Raw genomic sequence first — 19,551 nt, forward strand, 5'->3', positions numbered from 1 at the left:
ATGTGTGTATACACACACACCAAACACACACACATACATACATACAGTATCTACCAACAATATCTATCTTGCTATCTCTCTCTCTCTCTCTGTGTCTGTCTATCTATCTATCTATCTATCTATCTATCTATCTATCTATCAATCATATCTTACAATATCTATCTATTTATCTATCTACCTAACTTCCTACCTATCTTGTTATCTTGCTATGTCTCTATCATCTTATATCAATCTTTTATCTATCTCTATATCAATCATCCATCCATCCATCCATCCATCCATCCATCCATCCATCCATCCATCCATCTAGCTATCTATCATTTTATCCATTTATTTAAAACATGTATATACCTGCCCATCCAACTCTGGGCGGCTTAAATTAAAAAAAAAATTAAATTAAATTAAAAGCCATATAAAATCATTTTAAAAGTACCAAACTCAACCCATTCCAAGATTAACGTGGATTCCAGGCAACGCTGCCCGAAATGCAAGGCAGCAGTCTGATGCCCTCAGCTCCATGAAACCAGCCACGTCTGTTGTGTAGACAGGGCCCTAAGACTGACCCCTGTAGAGTCCACCTCAGCCCGGCCATGCAGGATTTGGTTCTCTGTGCGCTGCGCCCTCTGAAATTGTCCCCTTGGGTCTTAAGGGAGTGACGCATAGGAACCTGCCATTAAATGCGGTGAACCGCCAAATCTGCTAACTAGTTAAGACACAGCGCTTGGCAATTGGCCAGTCTCCTTTAGAGGATTACAAGAAAAACATTTTGCTCACAAAAAGCCGGAACGTCTAACCAGGATTTAGAGATGGAAGTTCGCTCTTCTTTATTGGGCTCTTAGGAGCTGATATTCTTTTTATTGTTCTTTCCCTGGCTGATCTGGTTATTCTTTGGGGGAAATTTTCTTGCTCTTAATGCATCTCCTTGCAAACTCATCAAAAGGACTTAATTCCCAAGACAGCCAGCTTTGTAAATAGCGGGGGTGAGGGGGGGGGGGGGAAGCAACATTGATCCAACTAGCTGGATCTCCATCTAGCGCTCTGAGTCTACCTGAAAAGAAAAAAAAACAGGTCCCTACAAGCAAACATTGTTGTCCCTGATGTAAAGAATCCTGTTTTGGAGGAATAAGAGCGTGAAATTTAACAGTGGCAGTTCGGTTTGTCCAAAGAAACATTCTGGGGCCTGTTTATTTGGGGAGAAGGCAGTGTCATTTGGGAAATATTTTGAAGGTTAGACAATTGCTGGAGCCCATTTTTTTCCTGCAAAATGCACGGAGTGACCGACAGCCTCCAGGTTAAGCATGTCATGTGAAGCCACAAAAGCCACCAAGCTAGGTTTAAAACTAACCAGATCCAGCAGTGGTATGAGCACAATTTATGAGGTGTATATGAATATGTATATGTGTGTGTGTGTGTGTGTGTGTGTGTGTGTGTGTGTGTGTGTGTACACCTCCAGCCCAAACACAGCCCAGATGAAATCTAGCTTCCTAATAAATGATAGCTGGCCATTCACCCGAAGCCAAGCTGCGCTAAAAGCCCCCAATACATGAAACACAGTGTTGCCAGCCAATCAAGACAAAAAAAATGCTACAAAACAGAAGATATTAGAAACCCAAAAGAGAACACAGCAAACTCCAAGACCAATAAACACAGGCCAAGATAGATAGATAGATAGATAGATGATAGATAGATAGATAGATAGATAGATAGATAGATAGATATAGATGATATAGATATAGATATATAGATAGATATAGATATATAATGGCCTCCTGTGTAAACTTACAACCAATTCACATTAAATATGACTCATTTTTTTCCCCCTTATGTATCTTTTTAATGTTAATTTAACCTGTAAACAATTTCCCGGTGTTTCCATGAGAGCTTTGTAACATAAGCAGTTTTCTTGAGCAAGCAAACAAAAGAACTAATAGGAGGAGAAGTTGCAAAAAAAAAAGAGAAAAAGTAGGAAGGATGGAAGAAAAGAAAGAAAAAAAAACCCCACAATACCCAGTAATTGCTTTTAACCTCCTCCAAAACCTGTCCCAGATATCTATTTAAGCTTTCTCGCTGATTCTATTTCCATTACGCAGAATAAACAGTTTCTCAGGAGAAGAAAAAGAACAAGAGGGAGGCCTTTTCTCCCAGCGCACTCCGGGCCTATTAAAATAAAGAAAGAGGGGGGGAGGCTGTATTTGTTTAGCGTTATACAATTGCAAAAATTTCAGGCGTGTGCAAACGTGTCACTCAACTCTGCTCAATTTATCAAAGTCAAAATGCCTTGTCTCGGGAGCCTGAACACTATAAACACTTCATCTTTTTTTTAAAAAAAAAAGAAAGGAAGGAAGAAAGAAAGAAAGAATGAGAAGGAAACCTAAACTCTGGGATATTTCTGCATTCTTCCCTTCATCTCTGTTCACGTCGGACGGTTGGGTCTGAAAAGCAATCACGGTGTGCATACCTGTACAGGCACTCTCTCTCTCTCTCTCTCTCTCAATCTCTCTCACACACACACATGCACACACACAAACACCCACCCACACCCTGAGAAGTCTCCTTTTGTTTCCTTCTTAAGGAGAAAACACTGCGGTGGCTTTCCAAGGAAGAGCCTTGTCGCGGAGGTAGGGGTGAAAATATATTTTGAATCTCCAGGTGACTTCAGAGCAGGAGACATAAAAAAGCGTAGAACAACCGAGTTGGAAGGGACCTTGGAGGTCTTCTAGTCCAACCCACTGTTTTCACAGGAAAAGCCTCTGCCGCTTCAGACAAATGGTTATCCAATCTCTTCTTAAAAACTTCCAATGTTGGAGCATTTATAGCTTCTGGAGGCAAGTTGTTCCACTGGTTAATTGTTCTCACTGTTTGGAAATTTCTCCTTAGTTCTAGGTCGCTTCTCTCCTTGATATATTTTCACCCATTGCTTCTCATCCTGCCTGGAGGTGCTGTGGAGAATAGCTTGACTCCCTCTTCTTTGTAGCAGCCCCTCAAATATTGTCCCCCTAGTCCTTCTTTTCATTAAACTAGACATACACAATTCCAGCAAAAAGAACAATTGGACCCAATATTCTCTTGATTTGTTGGGACATTATAACCCTGAGGTGTCCAGAGCAGAAGTGGTATTCAGCAGGTTCTGACCAGTTCTGGAGAACAGGTAGCGGAAATTTTGAGTAGTTCGGAGAACCAGCAAACACCACCTGACGGGAGATTTTACAGTATCCTTTTCCTGCCACGCCCAGCAAGCCACGTCCAGAGAACTGGTAGCACAAAAATTTGAATCCCACCACTGGTCCAGAGGTAGCTTAAAGACCAAGCAGTTTAATATCTTAAGCTTCCACTTTGGTGGATCACAACCGATCAGAAGGTCTTGCATCTGAATTAAAGCACCTGAGATAGTTCCATCTTTCCATCAGAAGATGAAGATAGCTCTGTGACCAGAACACACAGAAAGACTAGAGTTGCTTAGGTTAGCAATTCCCACCTTGGTGAAAGACGACAACCTAGAAGCTTTTTAAGACTGGGGTCTATTCTCCCAGAACCATCCACAAAATGAAGAATGTGAAAGAAGGAGCCAAAAGTAGACTAGATGATTCAGTGTTGATGAATGTAGAAGGTTAGCCTTCTGCATTCTACTTTGAATGTAGAATTGATGTTGACAGTCAATTCTACATTGTAGAATTCTACAATCCAGAATATAGAAAGTTAGCCTTCTGCATTCTACATTGAATGTAGAATTGATGTTGACACTCAATTCTACACTGAATGTAGAATCCTACAATCCAAAACATAGAAGGTTAGCCCTAAGTTGTGTAGTTTGACCCTGTTCTCTGTAGCGTAGACAGCGATGCTGGACCTAATGGAGGGAAACACCTGGGCACTGCACCTGTCCTTGCATAGGGGCCCCAATCCCTACACCTTTTTTATACTTCTATTGTAAAGTCTATTTCTCCCTCTGCCGTGTCAGGGGAACAGGAAGGGGATCAGAATGAAACTGATCTATGGCATGATGTAATGCAATATGGGGGTGACCTTGGGGGACGAGGGGAAAAGACGTTGCCCAGGACACAATCAGTCTAGAGCGACAGTGGATTAACAAGCAGAGGAAGAAATTTAGGAAGGACCCACCATAATTGCTCAGGCAATTAAAAGGGGCGGTGGGAACTTAGTACCTTCGGGCCTGCGAGATGCCGTTAATGTGATTTTACATTAAATAAATAGAATAGAAGTTTAGTTCATCTAGACAGGTTTCCTGTCTGGTTTACTCAGGGAAGGCTGGATACACGCCAAGAAATTCCTAAGCCTAGGTGAAGGGGAACTTGTAGCTATCTAGAGAGAATGGTATGCGAGAATGACCTTGAGGGAGGAGGAAGAGCTGCAGACTGAACAAACAGCATGGACAAGATTTCCCAGCTTGCAGAAGGAGAGAGGGTGTGGGAAAAAAAAAATTCAGAAGGGACCCTCCCTATTTTTCCGGAGAGTAGAAGAGATGGAGAGGGGAAATACTTTCAATTTTGCAAGGTTCTGTTAGTGTGACTTTGCAATGCAGGTAATCCTCAACTTGCAAATTACAACCGAGCATCAAAATTTCTGTGGCTATTGAGACAAAGAGTTTTGTTCCATTTCACAATCTTCCGGGCCGCAGTTGTTAAGTGAACAACACAGTTGTTCATTGAATCTGGATTCCCGCTTGACTTTGCTATTCTGAAGGGGAACGTGTGATACTGCAGCCATCATAAATATGAGTCAGGTGCCCAAGCACCTGAATTTTGATCATGTGACTGTTGCTGCAACAGTCCTAAGTGTGGAAAACGGTCACAAGTCACTTTTCTCAGTGCCATTGTAACTTTGAACAGTGACCAAATGAATTATTGTAAGTCGACGACTGCCAGTATAGAGCTACCACACCTGGTGGTGTTTCTTGTCACCCTTGAAGGGTGAATGTTTAGATGTAGCAGAAGAACAAGCGAAGAACAAACTTTTACCAACAATAACGGTGTCCGCTCTAGCAATATCTTTAAGACCAACCTCTTTGTACCCTTTTCCAAAGGAGCAGAAGTATCAAAATATTGGGGTGGTGTGTCCAGTTTCAAAATGGGGGTTTTAGATGAGTAGATGGAAGCAGATATCTCTGTAGCCTTACTTGTGAGTTTGAGCCATCCAGTTGTGCAATGGTTCACACTTTGTCAGGCACAAATAATCAGAAACAGAAGTTGAGTCCAAAACACTAGAAGTTTATTCCTGTCATCTATACACAAGAATCTGGTCTACTAATGGTCAAGCTAAATTGGTGGTAGATAAGAGTGAATAGAATTCACAGGAGACTGGACTTGGCAGATTCCAAACTAATGTTGCATTTAACCCCACCCTGCAGCTCAGCTTCCTGATCTCCTACACCCGGGGCCTCCAAATTTGGCAATGTTAAGACTTGTAGACTTCAACTCCCAGAATTCCCCAGTCAGCCATACCGTGTGGAGAATTCTGGTAGTAGAAGTTCACATATCTTAAATATGCTGAGGTTATGAAACAACGCATTATAGTAATATCCAACAAACAGAATGCGATAAAGAACAGAACAGCCTACCTGGATATACACAACATGAGGAATGGATTATGGCTTCACGCAGTGCACAAATTTATCATTAAGAATCATCCTTGCTGGATCAGGCCAAAGATGGCCAGTTAGATGTCTCTGCAAAGCTGGGGAATTCTGGGAATTGAAGTCCAAAAGTCTTAAAAGTTGCCAAGGTTGGAGAACTCCTGTCCTACACATTTACACCGCAGAGGCCACTACCTAGAGTCCTGGAGATGTCACACTTAGCTGACCCCTTCTTGTACTTTCTCCCCTGATCCCCTTTCCCTATTCTGTCATGTGCTGCAGATATAGTGGACAGTCGACGGGAATACGAACAGGAATCAGCTAGCAGGACACCCCTCCACGCCGATCCAACTCATCAGCAGCTCATGTCTCGGGTGTTAAGTCCAGCGCTTCCGGTTCCTGGTGGAGGCGGCTTGGTCCCACTCCCTAGTCCAGCTGGAAGCCGGCCTAGTCCCCCCCATCACGAGTTGCGCCTGGACACCCCTGCTTCCGAACCTCTCCATCACCATCCCTACAAGCATCCGGTCTCCGCTTACGACCATTATCTAGGAGCCAAGAGCCGGCCAGCCCCCTACCCCTTGCCCGGTATCCGAGGACACAGTTACCACCATCACCACCATCACCACATGAATCCAGCCGCCGCGGCTGCAGCCGCTGCAGCTGCCGCGGCCGCCAACATGTACTCCTCCGGCGCTCCCACGACCTACGACTACGGACCGAGATAACGTCTCTGATGCACACTCCTTGAGCTCAGACCGACTCTTTGCATGGCGTGAATTGCTCAGTACGTTTGGGAAGAGTGTCCTGTTTTGTCGAATTGGGGGTGGGGGTGGGGAATCCGCCATCATCCCTCATGCACACGGTTTTCTTTCTCGCACCATCCTTCCAAAATGTTCGGTTGTTGGACACGTCGTTCAAGATTCGTGTGGTCTTTTTCCATCCCGGGGGGGATGTGATCTTTGGCTCGCATTAGGGGCGTTGCGATGGAGCGATGGGAGGCCGGCGTTCTCTCGGACTCACTTTATGTCGCTGGCTGTGGGGCTAGACGGGCGGTTCCTCCTCTCCTCCGCCTTCCCCTCGGCCCACTGAGGTGCAGTTCCCTTCTCCATTGCGTAACCCACCAAGCATCCTAGTATCGTTTCCTGGCTGTCCCGACACTGGTGCAGCTCTAAACAGGTAGTCCTTGACTTACAGCCGTTCCCTTGGTGACTTTTCAAACTTACGACGGCCCTGAAAAAAAACCCCGGTGACTTCTGACCATTCTTCATGCTAACGACCCCGTAGTCGTGGGGTCAAAATTCGGGCACGTGGCAACTGGCATGTACGTGTGACTGTTGCATTGTCAAGGGACGGCCATTGGTAACTTTCCCAGGCAGCTTCCGACAAGCAAAATCAATGGGAGGGCAGGGGAGCCAGATTCATTGAATGACAACATGCTTTACAGATTTACAAATTAACAGAGTTGGAAGGGACCTTGTAGGTCCTCTAGTCCAACCCCCCCCCCGCCCGCCTGAGCAGAAGACCCTATACCAGGGGTGTCAAACTCAATTTCATTGTGGGCCTCGTTAGTATTATGTTTGACCTTGGGGAGGGGGCATGGCCAGCTGGATATTACTCGCCTGTGGTGGCCCAAGAATGCTGCCAACAACCCGGGCTCCGTTTTCAGCTGCAATGGCCTCCTGCAACCCTCTGCCAGCAGCTCAGGAGCCCAGGAGTGCTGCCCGCGGCTGGTCCTTTGCTGTTTCGAGGGCAGCCCTGCAGCCTTCTGAGTTTGACACCCCTGCCTGACACCGTTTCTGACCGAGGGCAGTCCAGTCCTCTTCTTGAAAGCTTCCGGAGATGAAGCTCCCACAACTTCTGAAGCCAAACACTGTTACATTGAACAAAGGACTCCCTTAGCGTCAGAAACCTGGGCTCATTTGAGGCTGTAAGTTGAGGACTACCTATGTGCTGGAACAAGGCAGCTCCTTTGCATGCCTCCTTAACCCGACCACGATCAACTGCCTACAATCCCAGGAGGAGTTTCTTCATCCTTTCTGAGTGACGGGCACAGCTGCCGATGATTGTTGGAGCGCAAGGTCTCTCTCGATCTGGGCCCAGTTGTCACACACGAGCATGCGCTTAGCATACATGACTGGCATGGGCAGGGTGGGTGCTGAGATGCCAGCGGTAGCATCTCTTGGTCCCGTGCCACACCGCCTCTCCTGATCCAGGCCTCCGTTTCAGGCTGGTGCCAAGCCAACCATGTCCTTGAGAGTTCTGGAATTCTCACTGTCACCAACAAGGCATCTAGGAAGCCCGGCCAACTCCACCCACCAGAAGCGTGGGTTTGGCACGAATACAGGTCGCCCTCGGCTTACGACGGTTCATTAAGTCACCATTCATCGTTCAACGGCAAGGGGGAAAAGTGATGCCTGACTTCTTCACAGGATCAAAATTCAGACGTCCGGCAACTGATTCCTGTGCCCCCTTTCGCGACCTTCTGACCAGCACAATCAATGGGGAAGCCGGGGTTCACTTAACGACCCGTGTGACTCACTTAACGGCAGCGATGCCCTTTAAAAAGTTGTAGCAAGAAAGGTCATGAAACGGGGCATCGTTCTCTTAAACGTCCCCCTCAGCAACCGAAATTTTGGGCTCCATGGTGGCCATTAACCTCCGTTGTTCCTGATATAACGGTGGCAGCGATTCGCTTAATGCCTGTGGCAAGGAAGGTCACAAAATGGGGTCGGAAACCCTCACTTCGCAACTGCCTCACGTAGCGACGGAAACGTGGGGCTCAATGATGCCCGCAAGCCGAGGACTATCTGTATTTCCCCATCCCAAGAGCGTATTAGGGCCAGCGGACACCAAAATAAATTCTCCCTTCCCCAAGAACATCCCCCAGTCCCCTTCCTGGGAAGTAGGAGGCAGAGTAGGGGTCACAGCAGGAGTGCCTTAGAGGTCAGTAGTGATATGCTGCCGGTTCACACCGGTTCTAGCGATCCGGTAGTGCCTGTCAACAGTTGGCCCTGCCCTTTCCTGTCCTATATAATCCTTTGTTGGTAGCTCAGCTGATAGGCGCAGCTGCGCCTCAACTGTTCTACATTCACAGTGAGGTAAGTTTTAGAGGGGGAAACCCCGTTTATAAGGAAGCGTGCGCCCATAGAACCGGTAGTTAAATATTTTGAATTCCACCACTGGAGAAGGTTCAATGGTCTTTATTTATTTATTTATTTTTTCCCGGCAGCGGGCTTGAGACTGGCGGATTAGAATCCGTAAAGGCCCTTCAACAGAAGCGATGGAAAAGGGACCTGGGTGGTCTTCTAGTCCAACCCCCTTCCACAAGCTGGAATATAACCGTTTTCTTTGGTCCCGGGTCTTTCCTGGAACACAGATCTTCCATTCACAAGGATGAGCAGCATTGTCCTCTTAAAAGAGAAAGTTGGCCAGGTTTTGGGGGCGAGGTTTGGGAAGAGGTGTGTCAATCCAAAACCCGCTCATCTTCTAAACACACCCACCCACCCACCCACACACCATTCTGTCTTTTACCTGGGTGCAAAAACCACAGGATGAGAAATCCGCTTGTTCTTCCAAGTTAATGGTTGATCCTCAAAAAGGCAGAAGCTGCCCAGCACTTCCATCGTCTTCGTCCTCACAACGCTTGGGATTCCGTAAATCAATATAATTCTTCCATGGAGGTGGAGGATCTTTCCGCTTTTTAAAACGGGAGGAATTCCGTTTTGCATCACAGATGCCTTTCTTTGCAATTCTGGCACCCGGGCCTAAACTTGCCCAACTCTGGAAAAAGAAACCACTTCCTTTCTCTGTGCTTTTAATTCCAGCGTCTGCAGCTTCTCGCTCACCGCGGGCTTTCTTGCCTCTCTCCTTCCCCAACATCCCCACCCCAACCCCAAATGCAGAGGCTTAAAGTCCCAGGATGATAATAGCAACCGGGCGTGATATTTTTGGGGCAGCCTTCAAGACAGGTGCGGGCGTAAACCAGCTGTAGCCTTCATGCGTTTCTGCATTGTTTTATTCCGTTCAGCTAGTGGCAAAAGCAGAAAAATACAGCGCCCAACCAACGCCATGCCGTAAAGTGGTACAAAATGAAAAAAAAAAAAAAGGTTTTTATTTTGTAATGAATTTCGCTGTAGGATTCTTTGAAGAATCTACGTAAAATCCATTTGGAAGAATTCTGCTGTGCTGCGTGCATCGTAACTTAGAGAGAAAAAAACACGCTTTTGTTTTGTTCTGCTGTGGAAGGATTTCTGTCTCTCAGAACGGATCAGTGCCAAAGGTTTGAGTCCAAACCTATTGTGACATTGGTATATTTATTGATATTATATTATTCCTCCCCTCTCCACCCCACCCCAAGAGATTACATCTGCAGTTCTCGATGGTTCTTTTTTTTCTTTTCTTTTATAGTTGCTGTGTAAAGAGAAAGAGTGGAAAAATTCAGGAGCAACCAAAGAATCGTATCTGCAAAATATGTAGATAAGTTGTAGATATGTGTAGATATGTGTAGATAACACTGGGGGAGCGGGAGGAGGGAAGATGACAGGCAATAACACTTATAAACAGTATTTCTCTTGAGCTTTTGCATTATCTCCTGTTTTCCTTTCCACAAGGGGGTTCCTGGGTGCAAACATCAGCCCGGTGTTCTTGTATTTATTTTATATTTTATAGAACAAATTTGGAGCCTGCCTACCTCACTCACAGAGCGACCTTTTGCACGAGAGACTCCTTTAGAAAAAGTGCAGAGAAGAACAGCAAAGATAATTAGGGGCTAAAACAGACGAAGAATGGTTGCTGGACTTGGGTATGTCTAGTCTAATGAAAAGAAGGACTAGGGGAGATATGATAGCAGTCTTCCAGGATTTGAGGGGCTGCCCCAAAGAAGAGGGAGTCAAGCTATTCTCCAAAGCCACCAGAAGGCAGAATACGAAACAGTCGATGGAAACTAATCAAGGAGAGAAGCAACTTAGAACTAAGGAGAAATTTCCTGACAGTGAGAACAATTAACCAGTGCAACAGTTTGCCTTTAGAAGTTGTGGGTGAATGTTTTTAAGAAGAGATTGGGCAACCATTTGTCTGAAATGGTTCCACTAGCTGACAATATTTTTCCTTTGTCTGGAAATTTACGTAAATCAGGATAATTTCATGCACATTTTGGCCCTTCAAAGTCTTCAAAGTAAACATCGAAACCAGTACATTCCTACAATCTCTCTTGATATATACATACATACATACATACATACATACATACATACATAGAAAGATAGATAGATAGATAGATAGATAGATAGATAGATAGATAGATAGATACATACATACATACATACATACATACATACATACATGTGTGTGTGTGTGTGTGTAAAAAGAACCAAGATGGTTGGGGGAAACAATTCATATAGTTTCATTTTCTTAGTCTGTAGTTTTTGGTGGTTTCACAAACACGGAGAAACAACCTCAACACGCAGCCAGTGAGAACCTGCGCAAGCCTTTAAGTGGGGTTTTGAAACAAGACACAGATGTTTGGGAAATAAACGTCTGGGATTTCATCTCCTAGCCTATGACATCCCAGCGGTTTGTATATGTCACATTTGTTTTGCCGTAGACAGCACTGGGCTTGGCTGACCGATCTGTGACTAAATGAAGATAAATGGGCGCCTTTCCTTACTCACATGGGAAATGAGAGGCGAGCTTTGCAAAGAAAGGCTTACATTAAAAGAAGGACAATGCAGCGTGCACATTTTTCCCATTAAATGCATACTTTGAAGAGATTAGCTGTGGATAAGGACCTGGAGTTTAAAAAAAGATGTTTGACAGGCCCCCAAATTCTAGGTACAGGATTTCCTGATGACTGTGTGCACAGAAACCGAAAAAAGGAGACAAAAACTAGACTCGTACATTCTTTAAAACAGAGAAAGAGAGAGAGAAAAAGAGAGAGAAAAAGAGAGAGAAAAAGAGAGAGAGAAATCTCCCTGCCTAATCTGTATACCAGACAGAAGTTTTTTCCCCAGCAAGGATGTTTCATGCTTGAAAGCAGCTTGATCTTGAAAGGGATCAGATCAAAATGTAAAAATGGACTGGCTTTGGGAAAAAAAATAAAATAAGGAAAGAGCAAAACGATGGGGAAAATAAAATTCTCAGCCAAACTCTACAAGTCTGTTGTGAAAATGTTCCAGGGGAGTTTTTTTAAAAAAATTGAAGTGTTCCAGGGAGATGAAGGCAGACCAGATCTTAAATATAAAAGCTCTTGACGTGAATGACAGCTGTAAGATAGGCACACGCAATGTTTTCCAAGAAGTGTGTTGGTTACATACATACACACATGTACAGGAAGTTCTGGACTGACTACAATTTGCTTAGCAACTCTTCCAAGTTACAACGGCCCTGAAAAATGTGGTTTACAACCAATCCACATATTTGCAGCTATCACAACATTCCCTACGGCCACATAAGCAAAATCTGGGTGCTTGGCAACCAATATGAATTTATGATGGTTGCAGCATAGATAGAATTGCATTAATAGAGGAGTACAATCAAGATCAAGTGAGGTCCTAATACCACTCTATAAAGCCTTAGTAAGACCACACCTTGAACACTGCATCCAGTTTTGGTCACCACAGTATAAAAAAGATGTTGAGACTCTAGAAAGAGTGCAGAGAAGAGCAACTAGGATGATTAGAGAACTGGTGGCTAAAAGATATGAAGATCGGTTGCAGGAACTGGGCCGGTCTAGTCTAGGGAAGAGAAGGACCAGGGGAGACATGAGAACAGTCTTCCAATATCTCAGCGGCTGCCAGAGAGAGGAGGAAGGGGGTCAAGCTGTTTTCCAAAGCCAGACAAGAAATAATGGATGGAAATTGATCAAGGGGAGATTCCACCTGGAAATAAGGAGAAATTTCCGGACAGTGAGAACAATCAACCAATGGCACAGAAATTGCCTTCAGGAGTTGTAGGAGCTTCATCACTGGAGGCTTTCAAAGAAGAGTCTGGATTGCCATTTGTCAGAAATGGTGTAGGGTCTCCCGCTTGGGTGGGTGGATTGGACTAGATGACCTACTAACCCTTCTAACTCTGTTAATCTAACCACCTTCCTATAGGATTCTGAGTTCAGCTAAGGTTAGCTAGCTGCTGTCATAATCAGAGTCTAAGGCTGATGGTCTTCTGTCTAAGTATCCATCAACATTTACTCAGCTTAGTTTGAGATTCCAACAAGGTGAGGTAGATGCTGCCATCTACTGACCATAGAAAGTACCTATCTAAGGAATCGGGAGCAGGACTTCTCAAAAATAAAAGCCCACTAGTGAGTAAGAGTCTCCTCAAGAGTAGGAAAATGGCTGGAAGATCTCTAAGAATCTTCTCAGGGTAATGGCTTAAGAGTCTAGCCTTAAAATCTTTCGGTTTCTGGAGACCAACTCTTTGATTGCAGTACTTCAAGCTGAGAAGAACACGGAGCTAAGAGATGATGAAGACCAGTTGATAGATGGGTTTGTAGAAAGGAAAGAGGGGGTGTAGGCTAGATTGGTTTATCTTAATAGGTGGTTTGGGCTTGGCTTGGGTGTTGTGTAAGTTGCATGTATTCTGTTTGTAAGCCTTGGAGGATTGCTGTGGTGTCCCAGCCAAGCATTGTAGGCCAATTATGGTTCAGATCAGGAGTCTCCAAACTTGGCAACTTTAAGACTTCTGGAGTTCAACTCTCAGAATTGAAGGAAGTTGAAGTCCACAAGTCTTAAAGTTGCCAGGGTTTGAGACCTCTGAGGAACTTGGGAGTTGAAGTCCACGACTGGCCGAGGAATTCTGGGAGTTGAACTCCAGGCTTAGCTTGATGGTGCTGTATGAGCTCACCTAATTGTAGTTCATCTACTCAAATCATGGTTTACAAGCCCGGGTTCAGCATGAGGTGTGAAATGAGAGTCAAGTTCATTATTTTAGGTCACAGATTCTCTTCCATTCTTCTTCTAAAACAAGGGTCTTCAAACTTGGCAAGTTTAAGGCTTGTGGACTTCCAACTCCCAGAATTCCTGAGCTAACATGGACTGGAGGAGGAATTCTGGGAGCTGAAGTCCACAAGTCTTAAAGCTGTCAAGTTTGAAGACCCCTGTTTAGACTTCTGACAACAGCCAACCAAACATGGCACCATTAAGACTTGTGGACTTCAGCTCCCAGAATTCCCAAGCTAACATGACTGGAGGAGGAATTCTGGGAGCTGAAGTCCACAAGTCTTAAAGCTGTCAAGTTTGAAGACCCATGTTCTAAAAAGGCCAAATGAGAAGGAGAGCAGAGAAGCTTCAACAAGACTTAAAAAATGGCAATGGGAGCCCTTTGAAAAGCAGCTCCCAGTGACTCAAATTTCTAATTTGACTGGCATGTCCCTTCTTCAGGATTCGCCTGTCTTCCAGACAGAGGCAATCCAAACAGGTAGGGCATTGCAGCCGGTATGAAATTAGGGACCATTACAGATAGTCCTCATTTTACAACAGTTCATTTAGTGACCAAAGTTACAATGGCACTGAAAAAAGTGACGTGACCATTTTTCATACTTAGGACAGTTGCAGCATCCCCAAGGATCAAAATTCAGGGGGCTTGGCAACTGACTCATATTTATGACGATTACCGTGTCATTTGATCCCATTTTGCAACCTTCAAAAATCAATGGGGAAGCCAGATTCCACTTAACGACCATGTTACTGCCTTAACAACGGCAGTGGTTCAGAGGTGGTATTCAGCCGGTTCTGACTAGTTCTGGAGAACCAGTAGCAGAAATTTTGAGTAGTTTGGAGAACTGGCAAATCCCACTTCTTGACTGGCCCCGCGCTCAACTCTTCTCTGCCTCCCATTGAGTCCCAGCTGATCGGCTGGGTCTCCTTTGGTTGCCCTGCACAGGAGAACGGAGCTGGAAAGCAGGTTAGTGGGGTGGGGAGGGGATTTTGCAGTAACCTTCCCCTGCCATACCCACCAAGCCACGGCCACAGAACCAGCAGTAAAAATGTTTGGATCACCACTGCAGTGATTCCCTTAAAAACGGTGGCAAGAAAGATCATAAAATGAGACAAAAATTCGCTTCACAAATGTCTCCCTTAGCAACTGAAATTTCGTGCTCCACTGTGGCCGTTAAGTCAAGGATTACCTGTCTTAATGGTTCGTTAGAAACACGGTTCTTTGAATCTTTGCACTCAGCTGACTTGGCTCCGTTTCTACCGAGCCCTAATTTTATTATTTCAAAGCCGCTTACAATAATCTCCTTCATCACAGCCTGATTTGTGAGCGCTAATTGTTAATAATAACTATTGGTTTACCGCAATGCACCGAGATAAATGATTGGCGCTGAGATATACACTCACAATCCTGAAGTTTTGGCGTCTGTTTTTCTTTTGCAGCCACAGAATAGAAAGGGGTCTTCGTCGGTCTTGCAAAAGGACTGATGGTTTTTTTTTTCCTTCTGTTTCTCTGGCCAGGTGGTGTTTGTTGGCACCCTCTGTAAGGGACCAGCGTGACAACATTCCTCTCTAACATGCCTGAGCTTTATGTTTTTCAAATGTTTTTGTAACATGCTTGGCTGAAAAAAAATAGGGAGCGGTTTCGATGCATGATCGAAATATTGAAGTCATACCTTGGGGGTGTTCAAACTGTGTGTTAGACACTTGTAATTTATCCCTGTTTGTTGTAGCCAGTTAGATAGATACGGTAGAGGTCAATAGATGATAGAGATATAAATAAGTAAAGAGAGAGAAATAGAGATAATTATATCGTTATTAATCCGTATTTTTATTATAGCCACTTATGGGTCCTGGATGGTGCGATTAATCTTATGCAGTTGAATGTAAAAATATTATATTTTTTTTTCTTCTTCTGCTCTTTTCTGGTTTTTCAAGTCTGCTTTTTGGGCAGGGATGATAGGTATAGATAGAAGATTAGATAGATGATAGATAGACACAATAGATAGAGGTAGAGGTAGACAGATGATAGAGATAGGTAGAGATAGATAGAGACAGAGATAGAGAAAGGTAGAGATAATCAGATAGAACAGAGATAGAGATAAGTAGAGATAGATAGATGATGTTTCTCAGTTAATCCACTTAATAAATGCCCCCTTTTAGAAGATAATTTTAGATAGTGAAATGTATTGAAGTTAACCTTTTCAGGGTCTCTACAGTTCATTAAGCTGCTTGCTTATGGGATTGAATGAATAGCTAAAGTTCACTTTAGCAGAAATCAAATTGTAATCCCCTCCCCCATATTCTCCTTGATAGCTGGATAATCAAGTCAGATATCCCCAGGTTAACCGGTTCAAATCCAGCAAAGTGCCTCTTGGAGTCGTGAGAAACAGCCTCTGATAATCTATGCCTTTTCTTTGGTCTCTTATTTATGCTACCCTCCGCATACGACAACTGAAAATTCGCCCTCATTCTTCAAATCTAGGCTTCCGTGCAGGGCCATCTGGCCCTGTTCCTTGCTGGTGCCATTCATCAAGGGGCGTTTGGCATTTTAATGTACGAAAAGCCCACAGTTGGGATGGTAGCAACCTTATTCCAAGTCAGGGAAGGGTTTTTTTTTTTTTTTTACTCATGTGATTGATGGGTGAAATAGATCTGGCTGGGTTCGAAGCCGCCTGTTTTATTCCAGGTTTGATGTAAGACTCAGCTCGGTGGGTGGCAGGCTGATCCAGAATAGAATAGAATAGAATAGAATAGAATAGAATAGAATAGAATAGAATAGAATAGAATAGAATAGAATAGAATAGAATAGAATAGAATCAAATATAGAATATAGAATAAGAATAGAATTAGAATAAGAATTATTAGAATTAGAATAGAATAGAATTCTTTATTGGCCAAGTGTGATTGGACACACCAGGAATTTGGTGCAGATGCTCTCAGTGTACATAAAAAGAAAAGAAATATTCGTCAAGAGTCAAGAATCATAAGGTACAACACTTAATAATAGACGCAGGGTACAATAAGCAATCAAATCATACCAGGAAACAGTCAATATAAATCATAAGGAAAGTGACAAAGTTACAGTCATACAGTAACAAGTGGGAGGGGATGGGCAATAAGGAGTGATGAGAAGGTTAATAGCAATAGTAGTGCAGACTTTGTAAATAGTTGGACAGTGTTGAGGGAATTATTTGTTTAGCAGAGTGATGGCATTCGGGAGAAAACTGTCCTTGTGTCTAGTTGTTCTGGTGTGCAGTGCTCTATAGTGTCGTTTTGAGGGAAGGAGTTGAAACAGTTTATGTCCAGGGTGTGAAGGGTTTGTAGATATTTTCACAGCCCTTTTTGATTCGTGCAGGATACAGGTCCTCCATGGAAGGCAGATTGGTAGCCATTGTTTTGTCTGCAGTCCTACTTATCCTCCGAAGTCTGTGTCTGTCCTGTTGGGTTGCAGAACCAAACCAGACAGTTATAGAGGTGCAGATGACAGACTCAATAGAACTGGATCAGCAGCTCCTTGGGCAGTTTGGATTAGGAATCTCATGGATCGCAGTGAGCCACAGGATTGGAGATCTCCCCTGCAACTGCAAGCAATGTCTCTACGACAGGTAGTCCTTGACTTACAGTTATTCACTTAGTGATGGTTTGAAGTTAAGGCGGCACTGTAAAAAGTGACCTAGATCTATTTTTCAACACTGGTGACCATTGCAGCTTCCCTGCGGTTAAAACTGTGATCAAAATTGAGACACCTGTAACTGACTCGTATTTATGACAGTTGCAACATCCCGAGGGTCACAAGCAAAGATGTTTAAAAATTTGCCCGCCAAATGGTTGGAAATGTAAGCAGACACCGGGTACATATTATCATATGTCGTGGACATGTCCAAAAGCAAAAAAATAATGGTACAAAAATATATAGATGATTAGAAACCAATGTTAAAGCAGCACTTAGATTATAAGCCAGAAATACTTTTGTGAGGCATAGCACCAGAAAAGTCCGACAAAGATAATATATATGGTTAATATTACATGTTTTGACAGCACTAAGAATGGTAAAAACTGGAAAAATGAGGAAACGCCTACAGAAGAAGATGTAATTAGAACTTTTTTTAGCTTGTGCAGAGATTGGGACAGTTTGACATTAATGAAAGAAAAAGAAGATACGATTTTCAAACATGGGATTTGTTTTACAAATAGGTGGATAACAGAGGTAGAAATTAGGAGGGGGAGAAGTATTATTAGATAAGCAAAATGATCCGGACAACACGCTGTTTGCCAAGCACGCATGTAATGTGAAAATGTATACACTGTTTAAAAAAAGAAGAAGCAACGTTTCTACAACAGGTAGTTCTCGACTTACAGCTATTAGAGACCTTTTGAAGTTATAGCAGCAATGAAAAAAGTGACTTGGGTCCATTGATGGGATTCAGATGTTTTTTACTACCGGTTATGTGGGCGTGGCTTGGTGGGCGTGGCAGGGGAAGGATACTGCCAAATCTCCATTCCCACCCCACTCCACTCACCTGCTTTCCAGCTCCGTTCTCCTGTGCAGGGCAACCAAAGAAGACCCAGCCAATCAGCTGGGACTTGGGAGGCAGAAAATAGATGGGGGCGGGGCCAGTCAGAGGCAGGATTGGCTGGTTCTCCAAATGGCTCAAAATTTCCGCTACCAGTTCTCTAGAACTGGTCAGAACCAGCTGAATACCACCTCTGCTTAGGCACATTTTTCCCACTTGTGACTGCGGCAGCATCCCCATGGTCATGTGATCAAAGTTCAGGCGCTTGCCATCTGACTCATATTTACGACCGTTGCTGAGTCCCAGGGTCATATGATCTCCTTTTTACGACCTTCTGACCAGCGAGGAAGCCAAGCTCACTTAAGAACCATGTTACTAAACAACTGCAGTGAATCACTGAACCACGGTGGCAAGAAAGCTTGCAAAAAATGGGGCCAAGACTCAACTTATTTGTCTTTGCTTAGAAAGTGAAATTTTGGGCTCTATTGTGGTCATAAGTTGAGGACTACCTGTACATTCCCCCAACCAACAACGATCAAATAAGAACAGACACCTATTCCGCGTACGGTCAACAGAGCATATTTTAAAAGCGGGAATACTTGCTCAGACGGTTTCAAACTTGCCTGCATTTGAGGTTTCTCTCAGCAGAAATGCTGAAATTGGTGTTTTTTTTTTTTTTTACCTTTTGGTTTCGGGGGGGGGCTGGGGGGGAGGGAAATAGGTTTTCTTGGCTGCCCTGTTGAAGGAAATCTTGCATTTCAGCTTCCCCTCAACATTTTACAATAATTCTCATCGGGCTAATTACATACACAACACATTCCATGCTGGTTGTGTCGACCTGACGTGACCACAGGGATGTTGCAATGGTTGTGAAAGTGTAAAAGTCACTTTTTTTTCAGTGTTGTTGTCAAGGGGGGAAGGAGATGGAGAAAGGAGAATTCAGATGCAACCCTTCGACATTTAAAAAAAATTCTCATCAGGCTAATTACATACACAGTACGTTGCCCTAGCAATTCCAGGCCGGTTGTGTTGACTTGACATGACCACGGGGATGTTGCAATGGTTGTGTGAAAGTCACTTTTTTTTTTCAGTATTGTTGTCAAGAGGGGAGGAGATGGGGAAAGGAGAATTCAGGTGCAACCGCCTTCTCGGTCACACAGGAATTGGCAACGCAGGGAGGAGGAAATGTCAAAAAGTTTGAGATACGTGTCCCTTTCACCCCCGATAAATATCCCAGATAATTGCCAGACAATTTGGAAACTCGGTGGCTCTGATCCTCCTCTAATTGTGGCATCAGAGCTGTGTCCACTTGCCAGAAGGGAAGTTTTATTATCCGGCAAATAAGCTGTCATCGGCTTTCCTTCTGGATGCTCTACGGCAGCTATTAAGTCACTTTTCATTCATTTCACTCCCACCCCCAAAATGATTAGTTTATTGGGAAAAAAAATATGATGGCGTTTACCACCTGCTATGTTAGCTAAAATATTTCAAAATTATGTCTAGCAAACGTTGGAAA

The 19,551-nt window shown here is 43.9% G+C and overlaps 2 protein-coding genes across 3 annotated transcripts in view; one reads left to right on the plus strand and one right to left on the minus strand.

Moving 5' to 3' along the window:
• The window catches only part of TBX1 (T-box transcription factor 1), a 36,337-nt gene extending 29,835 nt beyond the window's left edge, over positions 1-6,502 (plus strand). For both annotated transcript variants that reach the window (XM_087913380.1, XM_087913381.1), the window contains exon 8: positions 5,873-6,502. In XM_087913380.1, the coding sequence (XP_087769506.1) occupies positions 5,873-6,315 (443 nt within the window). In that variant the 3' untranslated portion in view covers positions 6,316-6,502. The remainder of the gene's footprint in view (positions 1-5,872) is intronic.
• The window catches only part of GNB1L (G protein subunit beta 1 like), a 195,262-nt gene that overhangs the window by 146,034 nt on the left and 29,677 nt on the right, over positions 1-19,551 (minus strand). The gene's annotated exons all lie outside the window — the stretch shown is intronic.

This window comes from Pseudonaja textilis, chromosome 15 (assembly GCF_049901715.1).
Source record: "Pseudonaja textilis isolate UNSWEBS1 chromosome 15, rPseTex1.2, whole genome shotgun sequence".
Taxonomy (NCBI): Eukaryota; Metazoa; Chordata; class Lepidosauria; order Squamata; family Elapidae; genus Pseudonaja; species Pseudonaja textilis.